This window comes from Rhea americana, unplaced genomic scaffold (genome assembly GCF_003343005.1).
Source record: "Rhea americana isolate MKP2758 unplaced genomic scaffold, rheAme1 scaffold_39, whole genome shotgun sequence".
NCBI classification, from domain to species: domain Eukaryota; kingdom Metazoa; phylum Chordata; class Aves; order Rheiformes; family Rheidae; genus Rhea; species Rhea americana.
The window spans coordinates 4916401-4941354 of NW_028186523.1; the positions used below are offsets into that span (position 1 = coordinate 4916401).

At 36.4% G+C, this 24954-nt stretch overlaps 1 protein-coding gene across 3 annotated transcripts in view; it reads left to right on the forward strand.

The window, feature by feature from the left end:
* The window catches only part of ATP6V1H (ATPase H+ transporting V1 subunit H), a 43003-nt gene extending 18313 nt beyond the window's left edge, over positions 1–24690 (forward strand). For all 3 annotated transcript variants that reach the window (XM_085313597.1, XM_085313595.1, XM_085313596.1), the window contains exons 8-14: positions 472–569; positions 1148–1340; positions 4959–5137; positions 5941–6066; positions 8811–8912; positions 12635–12748; positions 24316–24690. In XM_085313597.1, the coding sequence (XP_085169723.1) occupies positions 472–569; positions 1148–1340; positions 4959–5137; positions 5941–6066; positions 8811–8912; positions 12635–12748; positions 24316–24376 (873 nt within the window). In that variant the 3' untranslated portion in view covers positions 24377–24690. The remainder of the gene's footprint in view (positions 1–471; positions 570–1147; positions 1341–4958; positions 5138–5940; positions 6067–8810; positions 8913–12634; positions 12749–24315) is intronic.
* Positions 24691–24954: the final 264 nt, after the last annotated feature.

A 24954-nucleotide genomic window follows, 5' to 3' on the forward strand; every position in this document is an offset into this window, starting at 1 on the left:
TTTTTTTTTTTTTTTTTGCTACAAAGGTCTGCAGCAGATTTAATCAAGTCTAGTAAACAGTTATGTTATAGCTGCTTTATATTCCAGAATTTGCTGAACAGAGTAATGACTGATTCTCTTGGTGAAATGGCTCTGGCAGTGTAATCAAACAGAAGACCTTAACACAAGCTGGCAGAAAGAATGTTCAAATGGGCTATAAAAATCTGTTGTGGTTATGGTAAAATGGTGTCATTTCCATAACACTTCTTTCCCATTCAAAACTCTTCTTCAGCAACACTTCAAATTTAAGCAGAGTCACSCTTATAATGCTGTACATCCTTTACATCCTTTTTTAAGTAAAGACAAGAAAAGGAAAATATTAGCAGAGAAATGTATAACGAAGTATGCTAGTAGAATCTGTTGTGGAAAACTGAGCTTCAGTGTTAAGTACCTAACTCTTCTAATAAGTGATGTATTTTTGTTTTCACCTAGAGTTCCCAGTATGTACAATGTGTTGCTGGATGTCTGCAGTTGATGCTTAGGGTCAATGAATATCGCTTTGCTTGGGTAGAAGCAGATGGGGTGAACTGGTGAGCATTTATTTCAATTTATATGGATATACTTGCACTTAAAATAGCATGTTCCCAATGACCCCCTTTTGTCATAGAATTCTCTTGCAAAGACAGCTGCTTTGTTTGAGTACAAAACCTGTTTGTTTTCAAGCGTTAATACACTCATATGAACAGATGCAGATATAGGTACTGATTTTGAGGTCTTAAAGCTACTTTATCTCTTTGTAAAGAACTGCTTATATATATATATCTGAAGAGGACTATACCCATTCACATTTGAGGATGCTCTAAGATTGTTATTTACTAGAACAGGAACTAAAGAAATGAGTTTCTGCTGTTTTTTCAGTATTAGTGTTTCAGTTTGGAGTATTTCAGTCTTGAAGTATTAGTGAAAGGAGAAAACGAGAAACGTAGTTTCTAAAGCGATGCTTCTTCTCGCTATCTCCCACATATTTTAAAAATTGGCTTCCTAAACAAGCTGCGTGGACAATGGTAAATGCTGGTGCAGGGTATTGCAAAATACRTGGTGTGCACTCATCCCTGTAGCTCTTACCAATAAGTTCCTGTTAAACTTTTTTATCATGTTAACATTTCAGTATCATGGGGGTCTTGAGCAACAAATGCGGCTTCCAGCTCCAATACCAGATGATTTTCTGCGTATGGCTACTGGCATTTAGCCCTCAAATGTGCGAATATCTCCGTCGATACAATATTGTTCCAGTATTGTCAGATATTCTTCAGGAATCGGTCAAGGAGAAAGTGACTAGAATCATCCTTGCAGCATTTCGGGTAAGTGCCTGTTAACTGTGGGTGCAGTGTGCTCAGCTGGTTTCAGGTGTTGCTGAAGCTCTGCTATTTACAGCTTATTAGGTATCCTGGATAGAAGGCTTATTTCTCCCTCTTATGAGATGATTTTTTTTAATAGGTAATACGTATACTATTACAAGTAACATATGCAGCTTTCAGTGCCTTCTTAGAATAAGTCTGACTAACGCTGTATTGAACACCTGCATTAGTGGTTTCTCATCTTTAGTTCAAGATTCTAAGATTCTTTTTTTTTTTTTTCTAGTAGTAGTAGTGTTAAAGCACTGGAGTTACTGATATTTGCTTAAACCTTTCTAAGGCAGAATTTATTAAAAAGAATACCATTTTGAAGAGAGATCTGTTTGCCTAACTTCTYGATTGACTTGGAAATTATCTTTCTATCTACTAGTCCAAAAATCTTTCCTTGGTGGCTCTGTCAAGATGAACGAGGATATTCACGTAAGAGTGACCAGCTGACTTACTGTGTTCATGTTACCATGCTGATCCTACTTAGGAATAACTAAGTACTGAGGCTTGATGTTTTCATTGTGCACGTACAAGTTTGAATTCGTATGTGCTGATTAGGCCCATGCACAAAGTTTATGCGCATGCATGTCAARTGTCCTGGATGTGATACAGGAATGCTATAACAACTTCTAGTCCTGTTTTTAAGTTAGACCTGTTAGTGGACGAGGTAAACCTACAAGAGAGACAAACMTCACTGTAAGTTTAAAGATGGAACTTGAATGTCCTAAGCTCTGTCTGCTGCTAGTGAAGAGAAGCATGTTCAGAGAATGATTCAATGAGCATGTCTTCCCTAGCTCGTAAAAGTCCTAAAACGGTAAACCTAACTTCAGCTGGGTACCTAAAATGGTCTACTTTCTATTATTGACTTTCTGCAGACAAAGAATCAAAATACAGTAAGTGTGTTTGGAATACTTGTTTGAAGAGTAAAATGAATTTTAAAATATGTGATTTTACACTTCATTATTGAAGAGTGTATTTGTGCATTCGTGTATATTTCTGATGCTCTGACTTGTGTTTTTAAAAGATGAGTTTTTAAAATCTCAAAGAGCAAAGAATGAGGAAAGGGTTAGTGTTGTTGAGTGTCTTAGTGTTAGAGTTAAATGGGAAAATACAGCAAGAAACCTTTAAAAAAATGGTGACAGGTTTCAGTATCTTCTAATTCTGAAGTCATTAAAAAAAAAGGAGAAATAATTACTAGTACTTCGAGTTACTGTCTTTTGCAGGAGGAAACAAAACCAAGCTGGATTCTTTTACGAAATAAAGACTGAGGAAGAAAAAGGTGTTTTGTTAATGAGTTTTGGAGAAATTAATGTTGAGAAAGAAAACAGTTAAGTTAAAGGCTAGAGTTGGCAGGAGAATGAGGTTATAAACTGACAGGCAAGAAATACAGATTGGAAATTAGCCACTGAAGCTGTTTAGTTYTGGAGCAAAATTAAAATAGGTAGGGGAAGCAAAATAGCCTATTTCCTTTGTAAGAGGCTGTGGTKGCAATTTACAGAAAAAAAATAGGTGATTTGCATAAATGGCTAGGCTTGACGATCCCCAGATCCTCGTTATGGCCCATACATTACAGAGGGAATGTCAGGAGTTTTGACAATTGATATGCATCTACTCTACTATCTGATTTCTTCCCCTCCCGCCCCAAATTTGACCATTTTCCCTACTTCGGTAAGTTAATTGTACCAAGAATATAATTGTACTTTTTTTAAATGAAGTAACAAGCATGGGGTACCTCTATTTTGAATCAATTACTTGATCTGTTAACCCATTAGAATGCATTTTTTCCTCATTTTTTTGTGTATCTATAATATTTTTCATTTTTGTCTTTTATTCTTTTTCTCTCTGCTCACATTGTACTTTTTAATACTTTTTATCAATAAATAGTTTACTGATCCATTCTATTCCTGTTTGAATTCTTCTAATATACCCTTTTCATTTCAGAATTGAGAAGTTTGAAACCTTGCTTTGGGATTAGTTATTAAATAATATTTGGAGTAGCTTCCACTTCTGCCTCTAACTCTCTTAAATAGGAGTTCTTTWGAAACTTTGGCTCCCTGCTCTTTGAAATTGCTGAGTCTTGTCTTCTAGGATCTATTATTTGTTCTTTTGCTCTCATTAGCACTTACAGTTCTTAGTAGGTATCTTAGCTTTACTTTCCCTAAATTTCCTTTTACTGTTCAGATCTCTTACTTAATAGATAGAAATATATATTTTTTTCAACATCGTAAAATGAAGTGAGTATGTGATCATTAAAAGTAGTAATAGAACGTCTTTTCCCTATGCAAGTTTTAACTTCGTAAGATACTGCTAAAAATGTTTAAGTAACATGGTGTCTGATATCTTAGAAACCTTAAGTATAAAGCTTGTTGTGAACAAGGGTAATATAGTCAAATTCCTTCTGTATAATTGCATCACTTTTTTTCTAGTAGATGTTAAAACTTATTCATATGAACACAACTTCTGTTTGTTAAGAACTTTCAGTATAAATTACATGTTTTCAGCTTTATCAAAAAGTGCAGGTGGCTAGCTCTGATTGAAGAACACGATCTGAAGTTGATTACAGTGAGTAAAAATTAAATGAATAAATGATCTCAGAACTTGATTATTATATTCTGGGCTTGTCTCACCAGCAAGCTTCTGTTTTGAATAAGAATGTCTTGTTGGAATGTTCCCAAATTCAGAAGAAGCTGGTATAATTCAGATGTAAATTCTTAAYCTGGAAAGATCAGGGTTTTTAGACTTTCCTACTTTATGCTAGGACTACATGGAAAATTAAACTGATAACCTAGATAAAAGTAGTTGTTCATAGCAGAGCTCTACAGTTTGGGATATCAGCCCCTCTTTTCTGCTTTGTTTGATGTGGAAAAATGATCAAAGCAGGTGTATTAAGGCATTCTAATGTTTAAGGTAGCATGGCATACCACTTCCTTCTATTTAAGAGGAAAAGGGTCCGAATCAGTTACTTTAATGCAATGCAGTTTGTGCTTTTTAGCACATGTGGTTGTCTGACTTCCACCTGACAAGTCAGAGTCATAATCTTTTATTTAAGTTCCTCTTGATTCATGGTACCTCTCTGCTTTAGTCCCATGTGTGAATACTCCTCATGTGCAATAAGATGAGTGCCAGGCAGTTTACACCACTGAAGTAGGTGCAAAGCAATCACTGTGAGGTAGACTCATATTTTCCTTCTCTTTGGAAAGATTATTTCATAGAATCATAGAATCAGTAAGGTTAGAAGAGACCTCTGGAGATCATCTAGTCCAACCTCCCTGCTCAGCAGGGTCACCTCGAGCATGTTAGACAGGGTTGGATCCAGGCGGGCCTTGAAGATCTCCAGAGAAGGAGACTCCACCACCTCTCTGGACAACCTGTGCCAGTGCTCCATCACTCTCACAGTGAAGAAATTCCCCCTCATGGTCAGGCGGAACTTCCTGTGCTTCAATTATTTCATGAACTGCTCAATTTTACCTAATAGTCTGCCTTAAATTAGAAATTACTAACAAGGATTTCTCAAATACTAGCGTTTTCTTTTCAGAATAGTCTGTTCTTCTAAAAAAGAAAAAATTATTTTCCTAGAATCTGTTAGAGAAATCTACAGAGAGAGAAACTCGCCAAGAATATGCACTTGCCATGATTCAGTGTAAAGTTTTAAAGCAGCTAGAGAATTTGGATCAGCAGAAATACGATGATGAAGACATAAGTGAAGATATCAAATTTCTGCTGGAGAAGCTTGGTGAGAGTGTGCAGGACCTTAGGTATGTTTTGTAGTATGAACTCTTGAAAAGTGTGTTTATACAAACATTATTAAATATCCTTTACTATTAAATGTATAATATTGTATATAATTATATGCCTACATTGCACGATATTATGGCTGTATAATATATGGAATTACGATACTTATGTGATAGCTGATAGGACGGCATAGCAGAGGTATTGATTGTACATGAAAGATACTKTTAGATGTGAGTATTTACACGCTGAATTGAAAAATCTTCACTACTGGATATGTGATCTTTACAACWGGTAAACCATTAAGAAAGAACTTCAGCGGGAGTTGCTAGGAAATAAATGCGGTCCTAGTCTGAGCTAAAGACTACCTAATTAGCATACTCTTTGCTGTCCAGATTAACTCAAGTTATACTTCTTTTTTCCTGTGCATAAATTGAATTGCACRTTACAGATTGCATTAAAGGCTTAATTTTATGAAAATCAAGGACCATGATTCTTTGTTGGAGAAATTAAAAGCTGGAAAGTGTGCAAAATAGCTGATAAATTTCCAGAAGTTTAAGAATGGTTTTTAACTTGAGGAGTCCTATTTGGGAAGGATGATGGCTAAACACATTTTTCTTTCTCTCATGCATTTTGGTATTTTTAAGCAATGATGACCTGTGAGCAGGAACAGGTTTTGTTATGACATGTTTGGAAGTAGGCTCTCTGCAAAGTACAAATTGTGCTGCTGCAGTTCTGTCTTGTTAGGGATAGATTTGGGTATGCTGTCCAAACAACATTTATGGAAGCTGAGTCTGTATTTCATTTGGAGTCTTTTGTATTGCAGCTCATTTGATGAATACAGTTCTGAACTCAAGTCAGGAAGATTGGAGTGGAGTCCTGTACACAAGTCTGAGAAGTTTTGGCGTGAGAATGCTGTAAGATTAAATGAGAAGAATTATGAACTACTCAAGTAAGTCATCAACTCTTGATTCATATTATGCTGCAGTATCAGTTAGATACTGAATATACTATGTGTAATACCTAATTTATGTCAACAGGGAGTAATAACTAAAGTGAAAATAAATTAGAATGTGTGGTCCTTAYGCAGTACTGATCTTGGCCAAAAGTTGAATTGGTTATTTACTTTAACTAGTCAAAATAAATTGATGACAGCRGAAAGAATATCTTCAGCTTAACTCACTTGCAAACTTGTGCAGATGCTTTTAATGCTTTCATTTGAAAAACAGTGATACTAATGGATGTTACTATGTTACTTGATGTAATTAAAAACYGATTTTGCCATATCTTAGGCTTAATGTTGTGGTATTTGTTGTCATTGATCAGAGTAAAGAACTCCTTCCTCAAATACCTGGGGGCTGAAAGTTGTGCTGTTGTGCAGTGGAGAATCTGATTTACTGCATTACATTGTAGATTGTCTGTTTTGTCTTTGGATTGTGTGTGGCAAGTAGGTTGTTACATGAAGTGAAGCGAAAGCTCATCTTTGCTATTGGAGTCAGCAACTTCATTGTTGGTTTCTGAAAGCATGTACTTGAAGACATCTGGGTTTTAAATAGCTATGGGAAGCTGTTAGTTGTCCTGCTGTGTCATCATTAACTGATAATTGGGTACATGTGCTTTTCTACTTCCTCTGTATTTGCTAGTAAGTGCTGGACCTAACTAAAATCAAGAGGTTGGGCAGAATGYGTGGTGTTAAAGGCCTGGCAAGAATAAACTGAGTCAGAGTCTGTGTGTGTTCCAGTCTGCCCTGGATCCTCAGCAAGATAGTCCAATAGATTTGGCTCTGAGAACCCTTTGATAAATATGTAGGGTTATGGATGCTTAAGACTTTGAGATGCTTCCAACTACAACATGAAAGTGATSTTGATACTTAGCATTTCCAATAGCAGTTGCAGTATTTTGTTATTTTATTGTAGTAATCTGTTCTGGTTTTGAGACCACCTGTTAGGTAAACRTGTTTTACCTGTGCTGCAACAGAGGAAGTGATGTACAATTAAAAAATAATAATGAAGAGAGTTGGAGGGAGACAAGGGATTTTAATGATTTATATCAAGCCACTTTGTACTGTTGAGGTTTCTGAAATGCCTTCCACTTTCCTTTTAATTATCTTACACCTGAGAACTTCTCCTCTGTAGTATAAGACATCTGACAGACAGTCTTCTCCTCTCTTCAAGCTGGATCATTTTCTTTTCCCTTAATATCCGCTGCATTATTTGTTTTCTAAATCTAATATACTTCCGTTAGGCTTACTTTACTTCCTGCCCTCCTTCATTACTGACTTCTTATGCAAGTGATGTTGGACTTGTAGTTTGCTCTACAACAGTTTGTAGATCCTCAGTGTCTTCTAGTGTTACAGTTTCTGCTGACTACTTGTGCAAATTAAATTTATTTATTTATTTTTATGAAAAGCACTTTACCTGTCATTTTCTAGCTTGTAGGGAGATAGTAGCTGCTGTATTTTAAAAAAAGAAAATTCCAATAAAACTCTTCCATTTTTTATTTTTAACCCTCCTAAGTGTTTCTGCTTATTGCTAACTTTCTACAGTTAGAACACATTTGCATCTCACTGAGTGTAATGAATCCAGTTTTCCAGTGATTCAGAGACTTAGTCTTTTAAACTTGTTATTAGTTGCTAGCCTTCATATCTGCCTTTTTTTTTCTTTTTTTCCCTGATTACTCACTAGTGAACAGTGTTGCAGGTGACTGTTTTCCACTCAAGGTGATTAAACTACCTCATTAAAACACACAGTGTTAAGAATTGAGAAATTGAGAAACTACTTTGTAATTCTTACAGCTCTGTATTTCTGTTCAAGTAACAAATTATACATAAAATTGGAGTTTATTACAAGGTCTTGCTTTCATCATCTCTTTCTAAAAAAATGATGACAGAACTCTTTTAAACCACAACAGTTGATTAAATGGATGATATTTTTGAGGTAAATGTGGTGGTCCTGAACTAAAAGAAAAAGCTCATAAGTGAATGGATCAAAGAACTTATACTGCTSTATTCGTAACTGCTTTTTTTTAAAATGACTGAGTAGTGTTCTGCATAAAATTCTGCCCTTTTTGCCAGTCTTCATCATATGCTAAAGAAGGGACTGGGTGTAAGGTAGGGGGAAGAATGAAGCTGGGGAAAGGTGGTTTGATAGCAGACTCGTAACATGGCTTCCCAGGCTCGACGTAGCCTCCTTGGTGTGTCACAGGCAACACGGCCTCGTAGCTTCCCACGTCCATAGCGCGAAGCCAGCTCCTGYGCTCGGGAACGGAGACACTTGCAAACACGACTGGGTCTATCACCTAACACAAGCAGCATCTGTTGGTTTTGTGTGTTTGTATCCTTTGTGGTAGTGTCTCGGTCCCCCCTCTCCCAAATCTATAAATATTTATATATTCTGTTAGTACAGCTGGTCTTGAACCCAAAACTGTTGATCCTGAAGTCAGCATATCTGAAAAGGTAGATATTTTGTAAACTTTGGTTGTAGGTATTTGTAGATATGGCTCACTATAGGGACTTCAGTGAATGTTTTTAATTTTTGTTAACGAAGGCAGGATCTGTATTGTTTAAAATCCAACTGCATGTTTAGAAAAAGTTATGTTCTAGTGTTACTGTGTGAGCAACTTGTATGGCATGTTTACGGTTGCAAACTGTTAATTTAAATTCAGTGGTAAGAAAACTGTGATTTTTTTCTTTCCTAGAATCCTGACAAAACTTCTGGAGGTTTCTGATGACCCACAGGTGCTGGCTGTAGCTGCTCATGATGTGGGAGAATATGTACGACACTATCCCCGAGGGAAACGGTGAGAAAAATAATTATGTGCTATTATTCAAGAGACTAAGCTAGAGTATATACTTTAATTATTACTTCTTTATATTCAGATATGGTGCAATGAAGGTTTTCCTTAAGTTCAGTTCATTGGGAAGGTATTACAGATGACAAAATATAAATTGGATTCTTAACTTTTGTTACTAGTATGTTTTAGTTGCTCTTAACAGTGAAGGGAACCTATGTCTAAAGTAATCGGGAATAATTTTTTTCAGACTAAAACGGAAGGCATACTTCAGAAGGAATTAGAACAGTACTAAGAATTTAATTAGCATATTGTTTTAATCCTTTATTATGGCTAACTGTTGGGCTAGAAATGTTGGACTTAGAGTGGACTATTTCAGCAATGATTAAACCTTTTATTTTGTGACTAAAACCACTGAGACAAGATTTTTCTTATGAACTATTATAATTTCTAATGATACTGACACAGCTTTGGTTATCACCTTCCCATTTCAGTGTGTTTTCTTTTGCTGCATGAATATAACTTTAAGCAAAAATGCTAATGTTTGCTGTAAACCCAAATTAATGTCAAAAAAATATATACATAAATATTTAACAAAGCAAACATAGTGTGTGTATATACACATACATATATATTCACACACACTACTGTATTTTCATACATATACATACATACACTACTATGTTTGCTTTATTCTATTGTGAAAACTGCTGAGCAAAGAAGTTTACTGAATAATCCCATCTCTGAAGAAGTATACTCTGCTACTGTAGCAGGAAGGGGCATTATGGATTTTTGCATAAATTGTGCCCATCAGCCACCCAAAGTGGGGAGCTGGAACATGTAATGTAACTTACGTAGCAAAGCAGTAGTCTGTTTCTATTTCCTGGCTAGGGCTTAATTGAGAATAGTTTTCTAAGGTTGTTGGAAGCATCATGAGCATTTCTTGCTGAGACTACTCTCTCAACATTAGTAACAGTCAAGTACAACAGACTCAAAGTTCATGTTATATATATATGCTAGAAAGACTTGCTCACTCTAGGAAGACTCGTAGCCCTTGTAATACTGTAAGTAACTTGAGCTGAAGATCTTTTCAGATTACTGGAACAAATTAAGTCCATCTTGTAGGTCCMCTAAGAAGGATCAGAGGCACTCAGTATGCCTTTTGTTTTTTCTCCCCCTCTCCTCTCCCAGTCTRTAAATATTTATATAATTGATTAGTATAGCTAGTCTTGCAGTCAAAACTTATATGCTGAATAATCACTGAGCAGTGCTATGTATTTGCTGATTAGCTCTCGTCTTCCAAAATAGACTTATAACCACTTGTATTTGAAGGCAAGTATTCTTCTGCAAGGTAGAAGTCCATATTGCTGCCTGAAAGAGTGTTTTTTTTTTTTTTTTTTTTTACTGAATGCACCTGCTTTAAGATGTCTCTTGTTTGAAAGTATTTTATTAGACATTTAGACATTTGCCAAAATCCTTAAGCAGCTTGCACATGTCCACTTAAGAGTGTAACACAGTGCCTCAGTGGTGTAATACGGCCATGTGGTTGCAGGACCAAAGCTATTTAGTCAAGTGAGTAGCAGAAAGAACCTGCGCCTTCTTGTCTCTAGATGGGACCTCAGCTCCACTCAGCAGCTGCTACACCCCACTCTCCCAGACTGTTAAGGCTATTCTGCAAGACTTTGGCCTTCAAAAGGAGTGGTTATATGTAAATAAGTGTCCTAGGTGCTATTCTAACCCACTTTCTTGTTGCAAATTCTAATACTTTAATTGTTTTCTGTATGCAGAAAACTAAATAAGCCAACGCTGTTCTGATGGACAAACTAAAATCACACATCGTGGATCAGATTCTTAAGGCAATAGTGTTATGGGCTTCTAACAAGGCTCACTGACAAGCATTTTTTTGAGAGTCCAACAGCAAAAATAAAGTACAACATTGATGTTTGCTGTCACTTAAAATAAACAGCAGCTAGACATTAGCCTCCAGTGTAACTGCCATGTAGTGTGGTTTATGTATTGATATCTTCTGCTGCTGTAACTGTCTGAATGGTTACAGTCTGTCTTCATCCTCTCTTCTCTTCCTTTCTCTAAAATACGTCATGCTAACATCTGGCTCTTCTGCTTCCAGTAACTTGTTTGAATTCTGAATGCTGTCTTGCTTAGGCCACTGTTAATAGGGGGAATAGTCCTTGCAGTAGATGTACATAGATTAATGGAACCCAATGGTTTTATACTAGTTTTATACTACTGTATAAAACCAGAAGTTAGGGAGAAGGAAACCCATAGAAAAACAGAATTAAAACCACAAATGTTTTGAGCAGATTTGGAACCTGAAGGATAAGAGTTTACTGTGAACCTTCCTCATAAGAGCTTACCTTTCAGCCTAAAACAATCAGTTGTGAAGTGATTTATACAAGTAGGCAGTGTTATGTAAGTATGGTAACACTCCTCTTTGTTTCTTTATATTCTCAGCCATAATTTCACACGGATATATTGTCATATGAAATATTCTATTTTCATTTGTGATAATGGGACTTTAACTTTCATTTTGGTGAAACGTTTGTCTTTCCTGTAATGAGAAAAAGGTGATTTAATTTCATAGCCTTGTTTTTATCTTGTGCTGGTGGTTTTATCTTTTCCTCTTGAGGAAAAATGTGAGGAAACTTAAGGTAGGAATAAAGACTTTATACATCTTTTTATTACTATGATTTCTAGAATTCTTGTTATGGCTTTCTGATTTAGAACAGCTGAACTTTCTATGCATTCCTTTTGTATGAAGCATCTTTAAATGTTTTAATACTATTTGGAAAAACTATTCTCTGTGGTTTTCAAGACACTTGTGGCAGAGTTAAGATGTGGGAATTTCTRTATTTCATCTTCAAATTATGTCTTTGTACTGTTGTACAGTTTACAAAATGTGATGTAGCAGTAAAGCATTCATTTGCCTATAAAAAGAATAGTAATAACAGATTATTTGCATAAGCTTAGAATAGCATCATGTTAAGAGTGAGTGATGCAAGTGATAACCTCTTCTTAGGATGTTCAGATACTCTGTGACCTGTGAGAGAGCTGATACGTTTAAAAAAAAAGAAAAAAGAAACTCAAAATGAGTAATCAATTTATATATATTTATACTGAACTTTATTCATTATGACACACCAAAATACTGTATGTAAGGAGTCTTCTGGGTGGTGATGCTTTTTCAGGTTTCAGTGTTATGTGGTGTTTTTAAGAAACCTATATTCATATTGTAGTGTGATTATCAGTATTTCATATAGGCCTTGGTATAGAAAGTAAAAAGTTCTGGCTGACTACTGTGAGGTCTATAGTGAGGGATGCAAATGAAACATCCCATTTTGTTGGAAAAGTAACTTTTAGCAGCCAGTTCTGCATCTTATGCAAGAAYAGCTGTGGCTTGGGATTTTGGTTAGTGACTTTTTCGCAGCTTTCCTGGGGGCTTCTGTTTCTGCTATTTGCTGGAGCTCCTCTCTGGCCACCATTAAGAGGCATCTATTTTTAATGAAGAAAAAGTTTTGAATTTCAGTAAGTAGTATGTAAGCCTTGCATTTGTAACATGTCAAATAAGATTATATTTATTTTTAATGTTATTTTCTAATATATAATAGCCTGTGACTTAAAACTATTAATGCCTAGATGTGAAGCAGTTGGATAGGATAACTACCTAGAAATTGAAGTAATGTCAAAAAAACTCCTCCCCTCCTCTCTTTCAGAGTGATTGAACAACTTGGTGGTAAACAGCTTGTAATGAACCATATGCATCACGAAGACCAACAAGTTCGTTATAATGCACTACTGGCTGTGCAGAAGCTGATGGTTCACAACTGGTATGTGAAACTTACTTAATGTGTACTACTAACAGTAAAAAATAGGCTATAGAGAGAAGCTCAGATTACCTTAAGGAAAAAAATCAACATTATAATGTGGTAAGACTGAGAGCACTATGATTATGATCTGTAAGACCTCAGCTACTTTTTCCTRTATGCTTTTGTTGCAATTGAATTGAGTAGCTTGATCTTACAGGATTGAGTGGAATGTGAATAATGTAGTTCACTCAATATATTTTTCAATATTGAACAGTTCAAGTAAGTTGTATGAGCTGTAATTCAGGCTTGCACTGCTACAGTCTTCAAAATGTTAAGGATGTATGTAGGTTTTCTAGCAAATATATTTAATCTCAGCTGAAGGAATCAGTAGTTGTGTTGCAGGAGGTTACAGTTCAAATGTTTAATTGGCAATTGTTCTGCCAGTTCATCATTCTTCTACACTTTTTTTTTCTTATTGCTCTAATGCTCACCCTCACTGTACACTGGTATCTTTATGCTGCCATTTTAAGGGATATAAGTACAATTTTTCTTCCTGTGCTTCTGGACTAGCAGAAGCTGTTGGGCTGGCTGGTTAGAATAAGTTAAAAATCCTGCAGTCCTGGAGTGCACTGCTATAGAACTGGCTAGTGGGCAATACTGCCTTTCCAACGTTGCTTCTTCAAGCCTTCAATGCTTCTTCTGTTGGAAGTTGTGAAACAACTTTAGTTTGACAAGATATACAAAGTTATTACATGAACACTGATTAGGTACATTAAGCATAAAACATGGGGAGCTGATGAGTTCTTAATCTGATTGCTAATAACAATTTAACTGAAGCTCATGTATTTCTAATTTTGGCCTTACCTTAGAGAGTGATGAAATGTGATGAAATGCTGCAGTGCTGTAGAGCATCTCTATGTAGGTACTGCGATACAAACACTTATTGTAACTCTGAACTTAATAGCCATTTTATTTCTAAAATAAAGCCTGGTGTTTGGAAGCACCTAAAACTTCTCTCTCTCTCTCTTTTTTTTTTTTGATGCTTTTTATTTATTTATTTATTTATTTAAAAAGGCTGAGTAGTGATGCTAACAATGTGAAGGAGATAGGGGAAAGACCACACCGACAGTTTTTATTTTGTTTTTTGAAATCCTTAGTGTAGAAGACAGGCTATCAAGGGTCACACAGCCTCCTGGCCCCTTTCTTGCAATGTAACTTCTGCTGTAAAACAGTGCTGTTTTCTTTCTTTTCTTCTGAACTACATGAATTTTAACTCTCATGCATGTTATAAACTGTAATCCTGCCTCCTCCCTTTCTATTGTACTAGGTAAGCCTCCTATATTAGAGAAGGGCTTAAACATTTAAATAATCTGCTGTAACAAATCCAGAGTGAGTACCTATAAGGAGAGCAGTGAATTGCTGAGCATGTGGAGGTGGAGTCTAAATGTGTGGTTTTGTGCAATTTAATTTTTGGGTCAGGATTATATATATATATCTGCCCTGTTTCTCAGTTTGGGGATATGCTGCTTTCCTCACTTTGTGCTGATCTGGTATGTTTGAAACATGCTGAGTGTTATAAATTGCCTGCAGCTAAATAGAGATTACAGTGTGGAAGAGTTAGTTTTGAATTAAATAGCCGCTGCAGAGCTGTGGAGTAGATCTTGTTTCATGTGTGTTCTGGTGCCTTTCAAAGCTGGTAATAAAAATCTTAGGGTTTTTTGCAGCACAAACCTCATTAGCAGTTAAGACTTTTCCTGGATGTCTAACCTAGCTTTTCTTGTTGTAATCTTCAGCACAATATTAAGTATAACAACTCTGTTACTGTGGATTTTCTTCATTCTTTTTATGGGGTAAATATGTCTGGCTTGCTTTTCATAGTTTGTGAACATTTAGACTTGAGAATGAGAGAGAGATGACAACTAAATCTGGCTTCAGCTCTGCAGAGGTGTAAATAAAAGGGATCTGTTAGTGCCATCTTCAGATTCATATTGCTGTCTCAGCAGGGAATATGTTGTTGTTTAATACTTACTGGAGCAAGCCTCTGCGYGCCATTGCCTTTCACTCATGATCACCGAAGAAGTGTGCTCTTCAGGCATGGAGTCAGATAGCTTGGGCTAAGGAAATTGCACCTAGTTTGTATCTGGGAAGCAAAATCTGCAGTTGTATAGATCCAGCTTTTGTTGTCTATCAGTAGCTCTTCTGTTTCCTAGCTTGTGTGGGGAGAAGCAGCAGCAAAGTGTGCTCCATACTGCAGTACGAGTTACTGGTTTAGGTGAGTTCTGTGATAATACAGAGTACTCAGCAGCTTCTTCAAGATTTCACTGCTCTTGCTTTTCTAAGATGGGGAAACAATAAGCGTTTTTGCCCTTGCTTCCATATGTCTTGGAATTCACTTCAGGCAATCAGTTTTTTCTTTCAGTTTAATCAGTAKGACACAGCTCTGTGTAATGATCTCTGATACGTGCGTGACTGAGCCAGTCTGGCCCTTCCTAGATCTGGAAGCTGAGAAAGATGAGAGAGTAAAGGCTTGCTCTGCCAGGGTGAAGCTTAGTGTTATGTGTYGTATCCACATCAACGGAGTAAGGTACTTAGCCAAATGTCGTGCCAAATTACTTATGTATTTAAAAAGGGGAAAAAATATGAGTGAGGGAGTGTAATGAAAAAAMTGAAGTGACATTCTGCTTTAAACACAGCTGTATCATTAGACTGATAATAACTCAACTTGGAGACAATAATTAAATTCTAAGTAATTTGAAAATCGCTTGTTACAGGCTGCTCAGCTTTTCCTTAGGGGATTTTAAGTCAGGGATAAATGAGAGGGAAATCAAGCTGTTAGATGTTTTGTTTAATGGCAAAAGTAGCTTGGCAAAGGCAGTAACTGCTATCAGTTTTTCAGAAGAGGTAAGTTCAGGTGAAATATTTTTGTTAAATTTGCGTATCAAATGATCATGCACTTGATGAAGCAGACCAGAAAGGTTTCCTTTAATGTTTTTAAATGGTGACTTACCTTGTACTTTAATCTCACTTGAACTAACTTTGTGTTAGTCCTGGCACCCCATGCTGAAAATAAAAACCTGTTATTGGCAGATGGGGGATTTGGCATAGAAATGGTGGTGCAAAAAAAATTTTTTTTTTCATACTGTCCTGTTCAGTTTGTGCCTTAGCTCTGTACTAGAAAGAATTCCTTACTCTGTTTCTCTGCTGGTGTTCCAAGGGAGTACCCAACGTGTCTGTTTTGGTATTAGGATTGAGTGTCCATTTAGTTTAGGTTTTGGGGAACCTAACCTTGTTGGTTGGAGCAATGTTCTTGTGATGCAGACTTCAAAAGCATCAGGTCATTAAGTTCTAAAATGCAAGCACATACATAATTTTAAAGATACCCGGTAGGATTGTCTTCAGAGATGTAGCAGATGCCTTTCATGGCATAAAATTGTATTCTTCTTCAGGGATGAAATTCTAGTTATGACTCAAAGCACCTAAAGTTAGAAGCCTAAGTTCCTTTTTTTTCTTAAATTATTTATTTATTTATTTATTTTGAACAAAGGAGAGAGGCATRTAGATTTTTTCAGGGCAATGCAGAGCAACTTCTGTGCCTGAAGTTAAGCAGTGTGAATAATCCTCTAAGATATGTGAATCTATAGTGGCTTCATTCTAAAGATCCTAATTTCAGCCTTCTGTAATGTGACTAAATCAAGAGCTAGGTCAAGAGCTAAGTGAATAACATTCTAGATGTTGTTCATCTAAAGTGCAATTTATTTATTTATTATCTTACTGGTCATCTAGAACCTAGTGCATTAGTTTTCACCAGTCTAAATGSTTCCCCTGTGGTCAGGTGTGCCAGAAGAGTGTGTCCGTGAGCTGTGCAGTGAGTCAGGCACACTGCTCTCCTCTGTCAGCAGTGGTGCTGCTGAGTCAAGAGTCAGAAGGTGCAGCGGGTCAGAAAGAAGGGGGAATTATTGCAACATCCAGTCTATGTTCTGGTGTGCTGAGCTGTGAAGGAGTTTCCTGGTACTATCCCACCTGTGCAGCTAGCRTATGATGCACTAAGTTGTGGGTGCCAGCTCTGTAGAGGGAAGGGTGGAGGGCTGACAAGTTTGTCCRCATAGGTGCAGTTGTTAGGACAGCAGAGTAACAGTAGCTCTTCAAATAGATTGCAAATTAGCTTGCAGGATGTAGGGATGGATCATGTGTGCTTRTTTCTTCATATAAATGAACAGGGAACTGATTTTTCCAAACAATAAATATCTGACTGAGTTTGTATTTCATTTTTTTCAAATAAATGGTTCATTTTCATGCTGTATGCCAAATAAYAGGAAAAAGGATGTTACCAAAGATGGAATTTTCTGTTTCAATTCTGATTAGTTTAAAGCTTTATCCTGATAAGAGTCAGTTTTAAAATTCAGTTAGACATCTGTATCGGCCATTCTGAATTATTTTGTGCAAACTTAAAGCTCTTAAATGTTGAAAGCATTTTGTTTACTGTCCATTGTGGCAAGTAAATCTTCTATTAAATATAAAGCCACTTGCAGGTTCACTTGCTTGATTTAGTGAGGTTGATACTTTTAAGTCATAGAATGACTTCAGGTGAATGGTAGCCCATTGTGCATCCCTTAATCCCTCTCTTTCTTAAGCGAGTGAYTTATACCTTGTTGTTCTAATAGGAAGGCATATTGTTGAAAAGAAACTCAGTTTTCTTTTTTTTTATTAGGGAAGAATTCAAGTGTTTTAGCCKTGTAATAGATGTCTGTTGATCTGCTGTTCCTTTATAGCCTACATGTAAAGGTGGGAAGCTGGAAGTTTAGAATGCTTCTGCTGAAGGATGGACAGTGCCTCAGTGATGGGAAACTGCTGAGTGACAGTGAGGTTCTCAGTGTGTCTTAAAATGCTGAGTACAGTCTGACTTATTACATGTTAATTTTACRTTTCACATTGTAAGGAGGGATATAACTCATACTATGAATGTTTTGAGTAATTAAATGTTAATCTTCAGATTGTCTATTAAYGTTTTTGAGGTTGGTTGCAGAAAGGCTGTGTTAAACAATTAACTTTCACTCTAGAATTTATACTCCCGCTGCTATTTTTTCCCAAGGCTGTTTAGTTTCTGATTGTRTGAATCAGGTGATGTTAAACATTCATTTACTGGGAATAAATAAGGTGAAAATATGTCCCAAGCACTGTTTATCAGAAGTTTGCTTTTTTTCAACCTGTTTCTGGTGAGTGGAATCTCTGTTACTTAAATATTGAGGAATGCAGTGACTTCTGCATCATCTCCTTTGCCTCGAGGTCCAAGGGCACATACACAGGCCCCAAAAAAATGTATGTGCAAAAATCATCATGGCTCCACTGAAAATAAGGTAATTTATTAAAGTGCAATATGATTATGTGGTAGAGGCCTAAACTGCTGCGTCCCAGTAGTTTTTATCCTGTTGCAGATGCTTGTTTCTTTTCTTTTTGTTTTTTATGGTGGTTCACCTTCAGTGCTATTCATGATCTGCACTGGCATAATACACAAATATTTTATAATCTTTAATGCATYTGTTTTTCTTGGAATACTTTGTACTAGGTTAATATGCCCAGGCAAATGGAAAACTAAGTTTTCTTTCTACATTATCCAGCAAGTAAGTGCTAGAAGAGAACTGAACCAGTTTCTCATGTGGTAGCACTCCAACTGAGACAATCCTCCCAGCCCAGCTCTCTAGGAAGACACCTCTTTGTTCCCTGGTTTACCTCTTCCATGGCTCTGCTATTTCTATTTTTTTTGTCAACAGCAGTGCATGTAGTAAGATATGTATGCAGTGGCATAACTTCTGCTCTTGTAGCATAACATATTAATGCTGTATTTCAGGAACCAAGTATTAACATAGCTCCAAGTTGTATTTCTGACACTGGTTTATTATTTTTCCTCTACCAATTTCTGTKGCTGTGGTTCCATGATAATGCAAATTCATCTATGTTGGCACCTTTCTAGCTGTATCTGCTCTTCTCCCCACTGCTGCTAGTTTTAATGTGACTTTGCAGAACTGGGCTCAAGGGGGGCTAATTAACAGAAAATGGTTCACTTCAGGGTTAAACAAGCAAAAAATACTGCCTTGCCAGAAGGCCTGAATGAGTGTCCTATGAGAAGGGCAGGAGTACCTGACTGGAGTGGGTTGGATGGTGGTGCCAGCTTTATCCTCCAYTGGATTAGATGAGGATGGGAGACAGTTGTAACCTCATCCTAATATTGCCACTTAATGCTTGTATAATTCAGAAGATTCCAGGTATGTATTGTCATCTGTGGAACTGCTTTTAGCAGTGTAGTGCTTATAGGACCAACACTTTCAAGGGACAGTTTAACCTGCTTAGAACTGCAGATGTATCRGTGAAGGTATAACTCATACATACCCCTAGACAGAAACTAGTTTCTAYCTACTAACAAATTCAGGTTATTAGACTAATAACAAAAATCAACTCAATGGCAATTGTCTTCGAACTATTTAATCTGTTGCCTGTATACTTAYTTAGCTGATTGTAATATCGTTATGGTTTGTCTGTAACAGTGCATGTTGGCCATATACTCTGAATGGCTTGAGTCACACTGCAGATTTTCTATGGTAGTTTTATGAYACTTGTGTACCCTTTTGCAAGAAGAATTTCTTTAGAACCAACTTTCCAATTTCACTTTTTAAAATCTGCAACTTTAGATTGGGGGAATATTTAGATGCAGTAAAATAAAATCAATATTACATTGTTTTTGACAAAAYGATTTCTACCTCTTAACAACACCAGTCTACTAAAACAAGCTAGAAATTTCCTATGTTCAAGATCTTCAAGTATTTGTTAGATAATAGATACTTTTTCAAAGTAATAAATTGGAGGCAAGATTTAAAATAAATACTAGYAGAAAAGTGAGGACTTGCATGAATATGAAAATGACTAGTATAAGACTTTCAGTTAGGGTATTATGCTATTTCACAACACAGTTCAGTTACCTTCTCATGCTATAGTCAGTACATTTGGTGGCTTACGTGATGGATGAGTTCTTGTCCCTTTTTCTAAAAGACCTTTGAATRTTTGTTGGTATTATCATAATACTTGAGCATACCTGGGTTTGAGAAAGATGGATGAAAACAAAACTAATTAAATTATCATAACTGAATGAAGCAACARATAGGAACCAGCATTAGAGATGCAACAAATTCATGTATGCTTTTGTAAGCTCTAAGTTTTCCTTGGAAAAAACAGTTTGCATATTTAACCTATATTTAAAGATTAAGTCTGAAAAGGGGAAATCACTAGTGCAGAAGGAATCTCACTTGTTTTTTCTGATATGATCAAAATATTAATTTGCAAATGGAAATAACTAAACATATGCCAGCTATGTGTTTAGGCACTATGTAACAGCGTAGTTAATGTCTCACTGTCAGACTTCTGAAAGACCAAAGTGAGAAGTGTTATTAATCAGTGTTTTAATTGAGAAATGAAGGGCTTTTGAGAGTCAATACAAAACAGTGTACTAAATATGTGTTTTAAGTTTTGTACAGCTTGTAGGTAATGTGTGTACTCTTGTAAATTTGTGCTGACCATTGACTGTTTCATGTTTGAATCCAGTTAACTAGAGATGCAGGCTTACCTGGATCAGCTTCACGTGCTTTGTAATAAGGGTGGTTTTATGTAGAAGGAAGATAYGAAGATGCTAAAACTGACCTTTATAAAGGCCTCTGTGTGCCAGTGTAAGGAGAACAGGTAAAGTAGAACTTTTTATCCCAAAGAGCTAAACTTGCAAATTTGAACTTCCAAGGTACTTGGGCCTTTGCTAATGAATTTTACGTCTAGGATTATTAATGCTGGGGGCTGAGCTGCCTGCATATTTTCATACACAGTTTCTAGTGCTGTTTCAGAGCTAGCACTACCAGGATCTGTTGTGAGATACCTTAATAAATTTAAGTATGTGCAACGCTCACCTCTGCGGTCCCAGCATGGGGAATACACCAAAATGGCACACTTAACTGCAGCACTATATTATGTGGGAAGGTGCAAAATTTTCCAGAGGCTTACTGACTTGAGGGAGCACCATTAAGCATGTAGTGATTTCCCTTTCCTTTCTGTACAGCAGCTAAGGAATAAAGATCTGTGTTCACTATAGCTGGATTACCATCTTACAGAATTTTATTTCTCTTCATTCCTCTAAACAATTTAAAAAAAATACCATTATCTAGTGACTGGACAGCTGGTACACTGACAAAATATATACTATTTCTGACTGACTTGCAGTATTATATACAATAATATAATACCTAATCGAGATCAAGCAGGGTGACCTAGAGCATGCGAGACAAAACCCACCTAGATGCARTTCTGTCTAACATGCTSCAGGTGACCTTGCTKGAGCAGGGGGGTTGGACTAGCWGCTCTACAGAGGTCCCTTCCAACCTCAACTGTTCTGTGATTCTGTATGATCAAAGGGAGTTTTCCAGTGAGCAGAAGTATTGACTTCATTTGTATTTTGTCAGCTAGGATAGTATTTTGCAATTCTTTCACAACTCTTGTACTTAAATTTTGTACAACTTTCTTGAGGAACACACTGAGTTTTTGAAGACACTCTGAAGTTCTGCTTGTACTAGTTGGAAGAGGGGAAAAAAACACAGCATGACCTGTAAGATTGGGTGTGGAAAGACAATGGGAAGGTAGGCCCAAAGGGTCTTCCCTTACAGCATGATCTGATCAGACCTGTGTGAATCTCTGCTAGTAGTGGCCACTCTTGTATCTTGTGAACTTTTGCTTCTGAGCTGGCTTATGTTTAGCCATCTTGGAAACTTGATCTGCTTGCAAAAGACTGATGCTTGTGTTACAATAAAGGTCTTTTCCTGCAGTTACAAAGGAAGAGAAAACAAAATATCTGTTTAAAATAGAAGTGAGTTCAATTTATGTGTTGTAGCTTCTCATTTTAAAAATCCTATGTAATATCTCATTGCTTTACATGGTACTATGCTCTTCTGATCTATCAGACACTTCTCTGAATATTTTTTTTAATCTTGGTGACGATATTTATCCTTCCTTCATCTTACACGCTGTCATAGTGCAATGTGTTGAATGCTTGTGTTCTTCAAAACCATGTTAATTCTGTGGGATAAACAGTAATTCTAAAATTCCAGATTTTGAGATTTAACCAAGTAACAGTGTTGTAGGATAAATCAAAAATCTTAAGCTCACTTGATCTGTAACACCATGGTGGTGAACACCTATGCTCCATTCATGTTTGAAGAAAGTTTACAGTACTCTCCTTAATCTTCTGATGTAATGAAATATAGTCATGTGAAAACATGCTTGAATCATATTGGCCTTTTAGTGCGTACTTTAGTAGAGTGAGAACAAAGCTGCTGAAGTTTTTATTCTTGTAACTTGAATTTTAGTGGAAGGTGGAAAGGAGAGGTGCCAAAATRCCTTGTGGAATAGCTTCACATGGCAGTTTTATACTAAGAAGCTGTCTAAATTACTCCTATCAGTCTTCCCATCCTCTGGTGTAGCCAATTCCAGAATTTATTAATTCTGGATTAACTAATGGTACTCATTTGGAAATGATATTCAATTAGGAAACTAACTGGTACTTAAGTTTTGCTTTCTGGAGGCCCTTGGTTGCTAAAGAAGTGTTCTGGGGGGCAGGGGATGTGAGACTTTCACTCAGGTTTGTAGCGTAGCAGTGTAGAGCATTCAATACCCATGCTTATTCTGTAGTAGGAGGAATGGGTTAAGAATTTTTCCCTGATCCTGAGCTAACTCTTCACATTTGCAAATGAATAACCAAGATAAAAGATTTGGTGGATAACTTATTTCCTGTATATGCTTGGAAGCTTAATGTCTTTTAAGGTGCTAAAGGTCTACAAAACATGCTACTGCTCTGTCTTCTCAACAGAGATTTTTAATGTTGAAAATATGGCACTAGGGCTGGATTTTAGTAAACCTTGAGCATGTATCAGAAACAATGCATGTCATGCAGTAATTGTAGWGTTTGGGATAACTTGTTTTTCTTCTCATTAATTATGAAATAATAACTAATTATGAAATAATTTTTCAGTCTTGTGATCCAGTAAATAGAGCAGAGACATGTGCAGCAAGTATCACTTGCTCTCAAGGCTTGAGAATGAGAGAAGGAATACTAGAATTAACACAAGCATATAGGTATGGACCAAATAAAAATCCCATTGAGGGGGCAGAAGGAACCTTGGCAAGTTTGGAACCCCTTCCCTTGTTGCTGACTCTGTTTATAGATGGCTGTCAAATTTGATTTATTTTGGATAGTAGTTTTGATTCCCACAAAACCAGACCAGCTAATTCTTTCCTTGGCATCAAGAATCCCTACTTCAAGGATGGTGACCTACCTATTATAATTGAAAGCTGTATCTGAGTGCATTTTTTTTCTTCTCTAGACGTATTGGTAGCTGCGAGGGAAGGTGCTAAATCATAACATGTTCAGCATGCAAATTATATTTTCATAATGAATAGAGTTTGAACATAGCAAAATTCCTATATTATAGAAGCTTTGAGCTTTTAATTTTTTTTTACTGGGAAAAGTGCTGTTGGGTAGTATAACATTCATGCTGAACTTTATTTTGTAGTAGAAATTATGAAGTACAGGGAATAGCTGTTCAACAGGATGCTAAACTGAAAGCCAGTTTTGTTTAAAATCTGCAGTGAGAAATGACTGGTTTTTCTTTTGGTGAGGGATTATTTTTTAAATAAACCAAAAGCCGCATATTCCTGAGTGTGTTTTTTAAAACTTGATTCTGAACTGCTTCTAATGTTTAAACAGTGTAGGTTGTAACACCTGTGTAGTGAGAAAGATGAATGCCAAGTTGCCTGGCATTTGCGTGTACCAGGAGCAAGTGGAAAAACTCTTGCATTTCACAGGTGCTGAAATCTCTACTTCAGTTAATACAGTGGTGTAATTATTAAAGTTTATTTTCTGTAATGCCTAACAAGCCATCTATTAAGTCCTTTTTCAGCTTCTTTGTGGTTCAGTGAAGTGTAGAGGTGCTTGAATTTCACAGGAGACAGTGAAATATGGGAACACTTGTGCAGTGTGTTTTTCTTAAACTTACATATTGTTGCTTGAGGCTAATTCATCTCAGATGCTAAGAATTTGGGATGTTAATTCCAATTTTAAAAGGACAAGTATAAAATGAAAATGAGTCAATACATTTCAAAAAACATCTGAAGAAAATGCTTTAAAGAAAAGTCTTTATAGCCAGTGGGCCAGGCTTGATAGTTCTTCTGTCAGTCTCTCTTTAGCTATAAAATGATCTTGCTAACCTACGGGTTAAATTGTCTGTATGTTCACCTCTGTCATTTATGTTCAWGCAGCTGGGAAGAAATCCCTCCTTCCCTCCCCCGATGACTTTGGTCATTTGGTAACTTATTTTTGGAGGATTACATGATGGGGGCCTAAAGTTTAGGTGTTCTCACACTTGCTCAGGTTGACTGCTGAATATCAGTAGTCAGTATTCAAAGGTTTAAACGTAAAGATTTTTTTCCTCTCTCTCTGCTTTGTTTCCCATCACTGTCCTACTCACCAGAATTTCTCTCAGTCCAATCTTTTTCTTGTATTTCAGGGAGTACCTTGGGAAGCAGTTGCAGTCAGAACAACCTCAAACGGCCACTGCACGGAGCTAAGTACTTCAATTGATGCATCACAGTTCTTTCTTCATGCTGATAACTGGAATATGTTTGTCTTTAATATCAAGAAAACAGTTTGGTCACAACTGCTACTAGAGCGTAAACTTTCCACTAGTAGAGTGTAAACTTTCCAGCTATCCTCTAGTGTTGTTGGCTTAGTAAAACTTGTTTGTTGTCAAATGAATATGCATATTAGCTTCCTGCTACATTCTGAATGTATCTGAGTCAATATGGCTTATGTATGGCTCTTGTTTATGTATTTATTCTCATAATAAAGATTGTTATTAAGAAATATTAATTCCAAATCACAACTAGTCTAGAAAAATCATTCTGTTCTATTTTAATGTGTTAGCAGTGTTGTCTTTCCTCCTCTCCATCCCAAACAACAAAAAACAAGAATTAAGTCCCTTTACATGTCTTCAAACTAAATCAGTTTTAAGCCAGTGTTCTGTAAGAAATAGAATAGCCTGAAGAAATTTTGATTATCAGTGTTGAAATTTCTACAAAGTCTCAGTACGGTGTTAATTCTGTAAATAAAAGTAAATATGGGAGGTTGGGGGGGGAAGGGAGGGAAT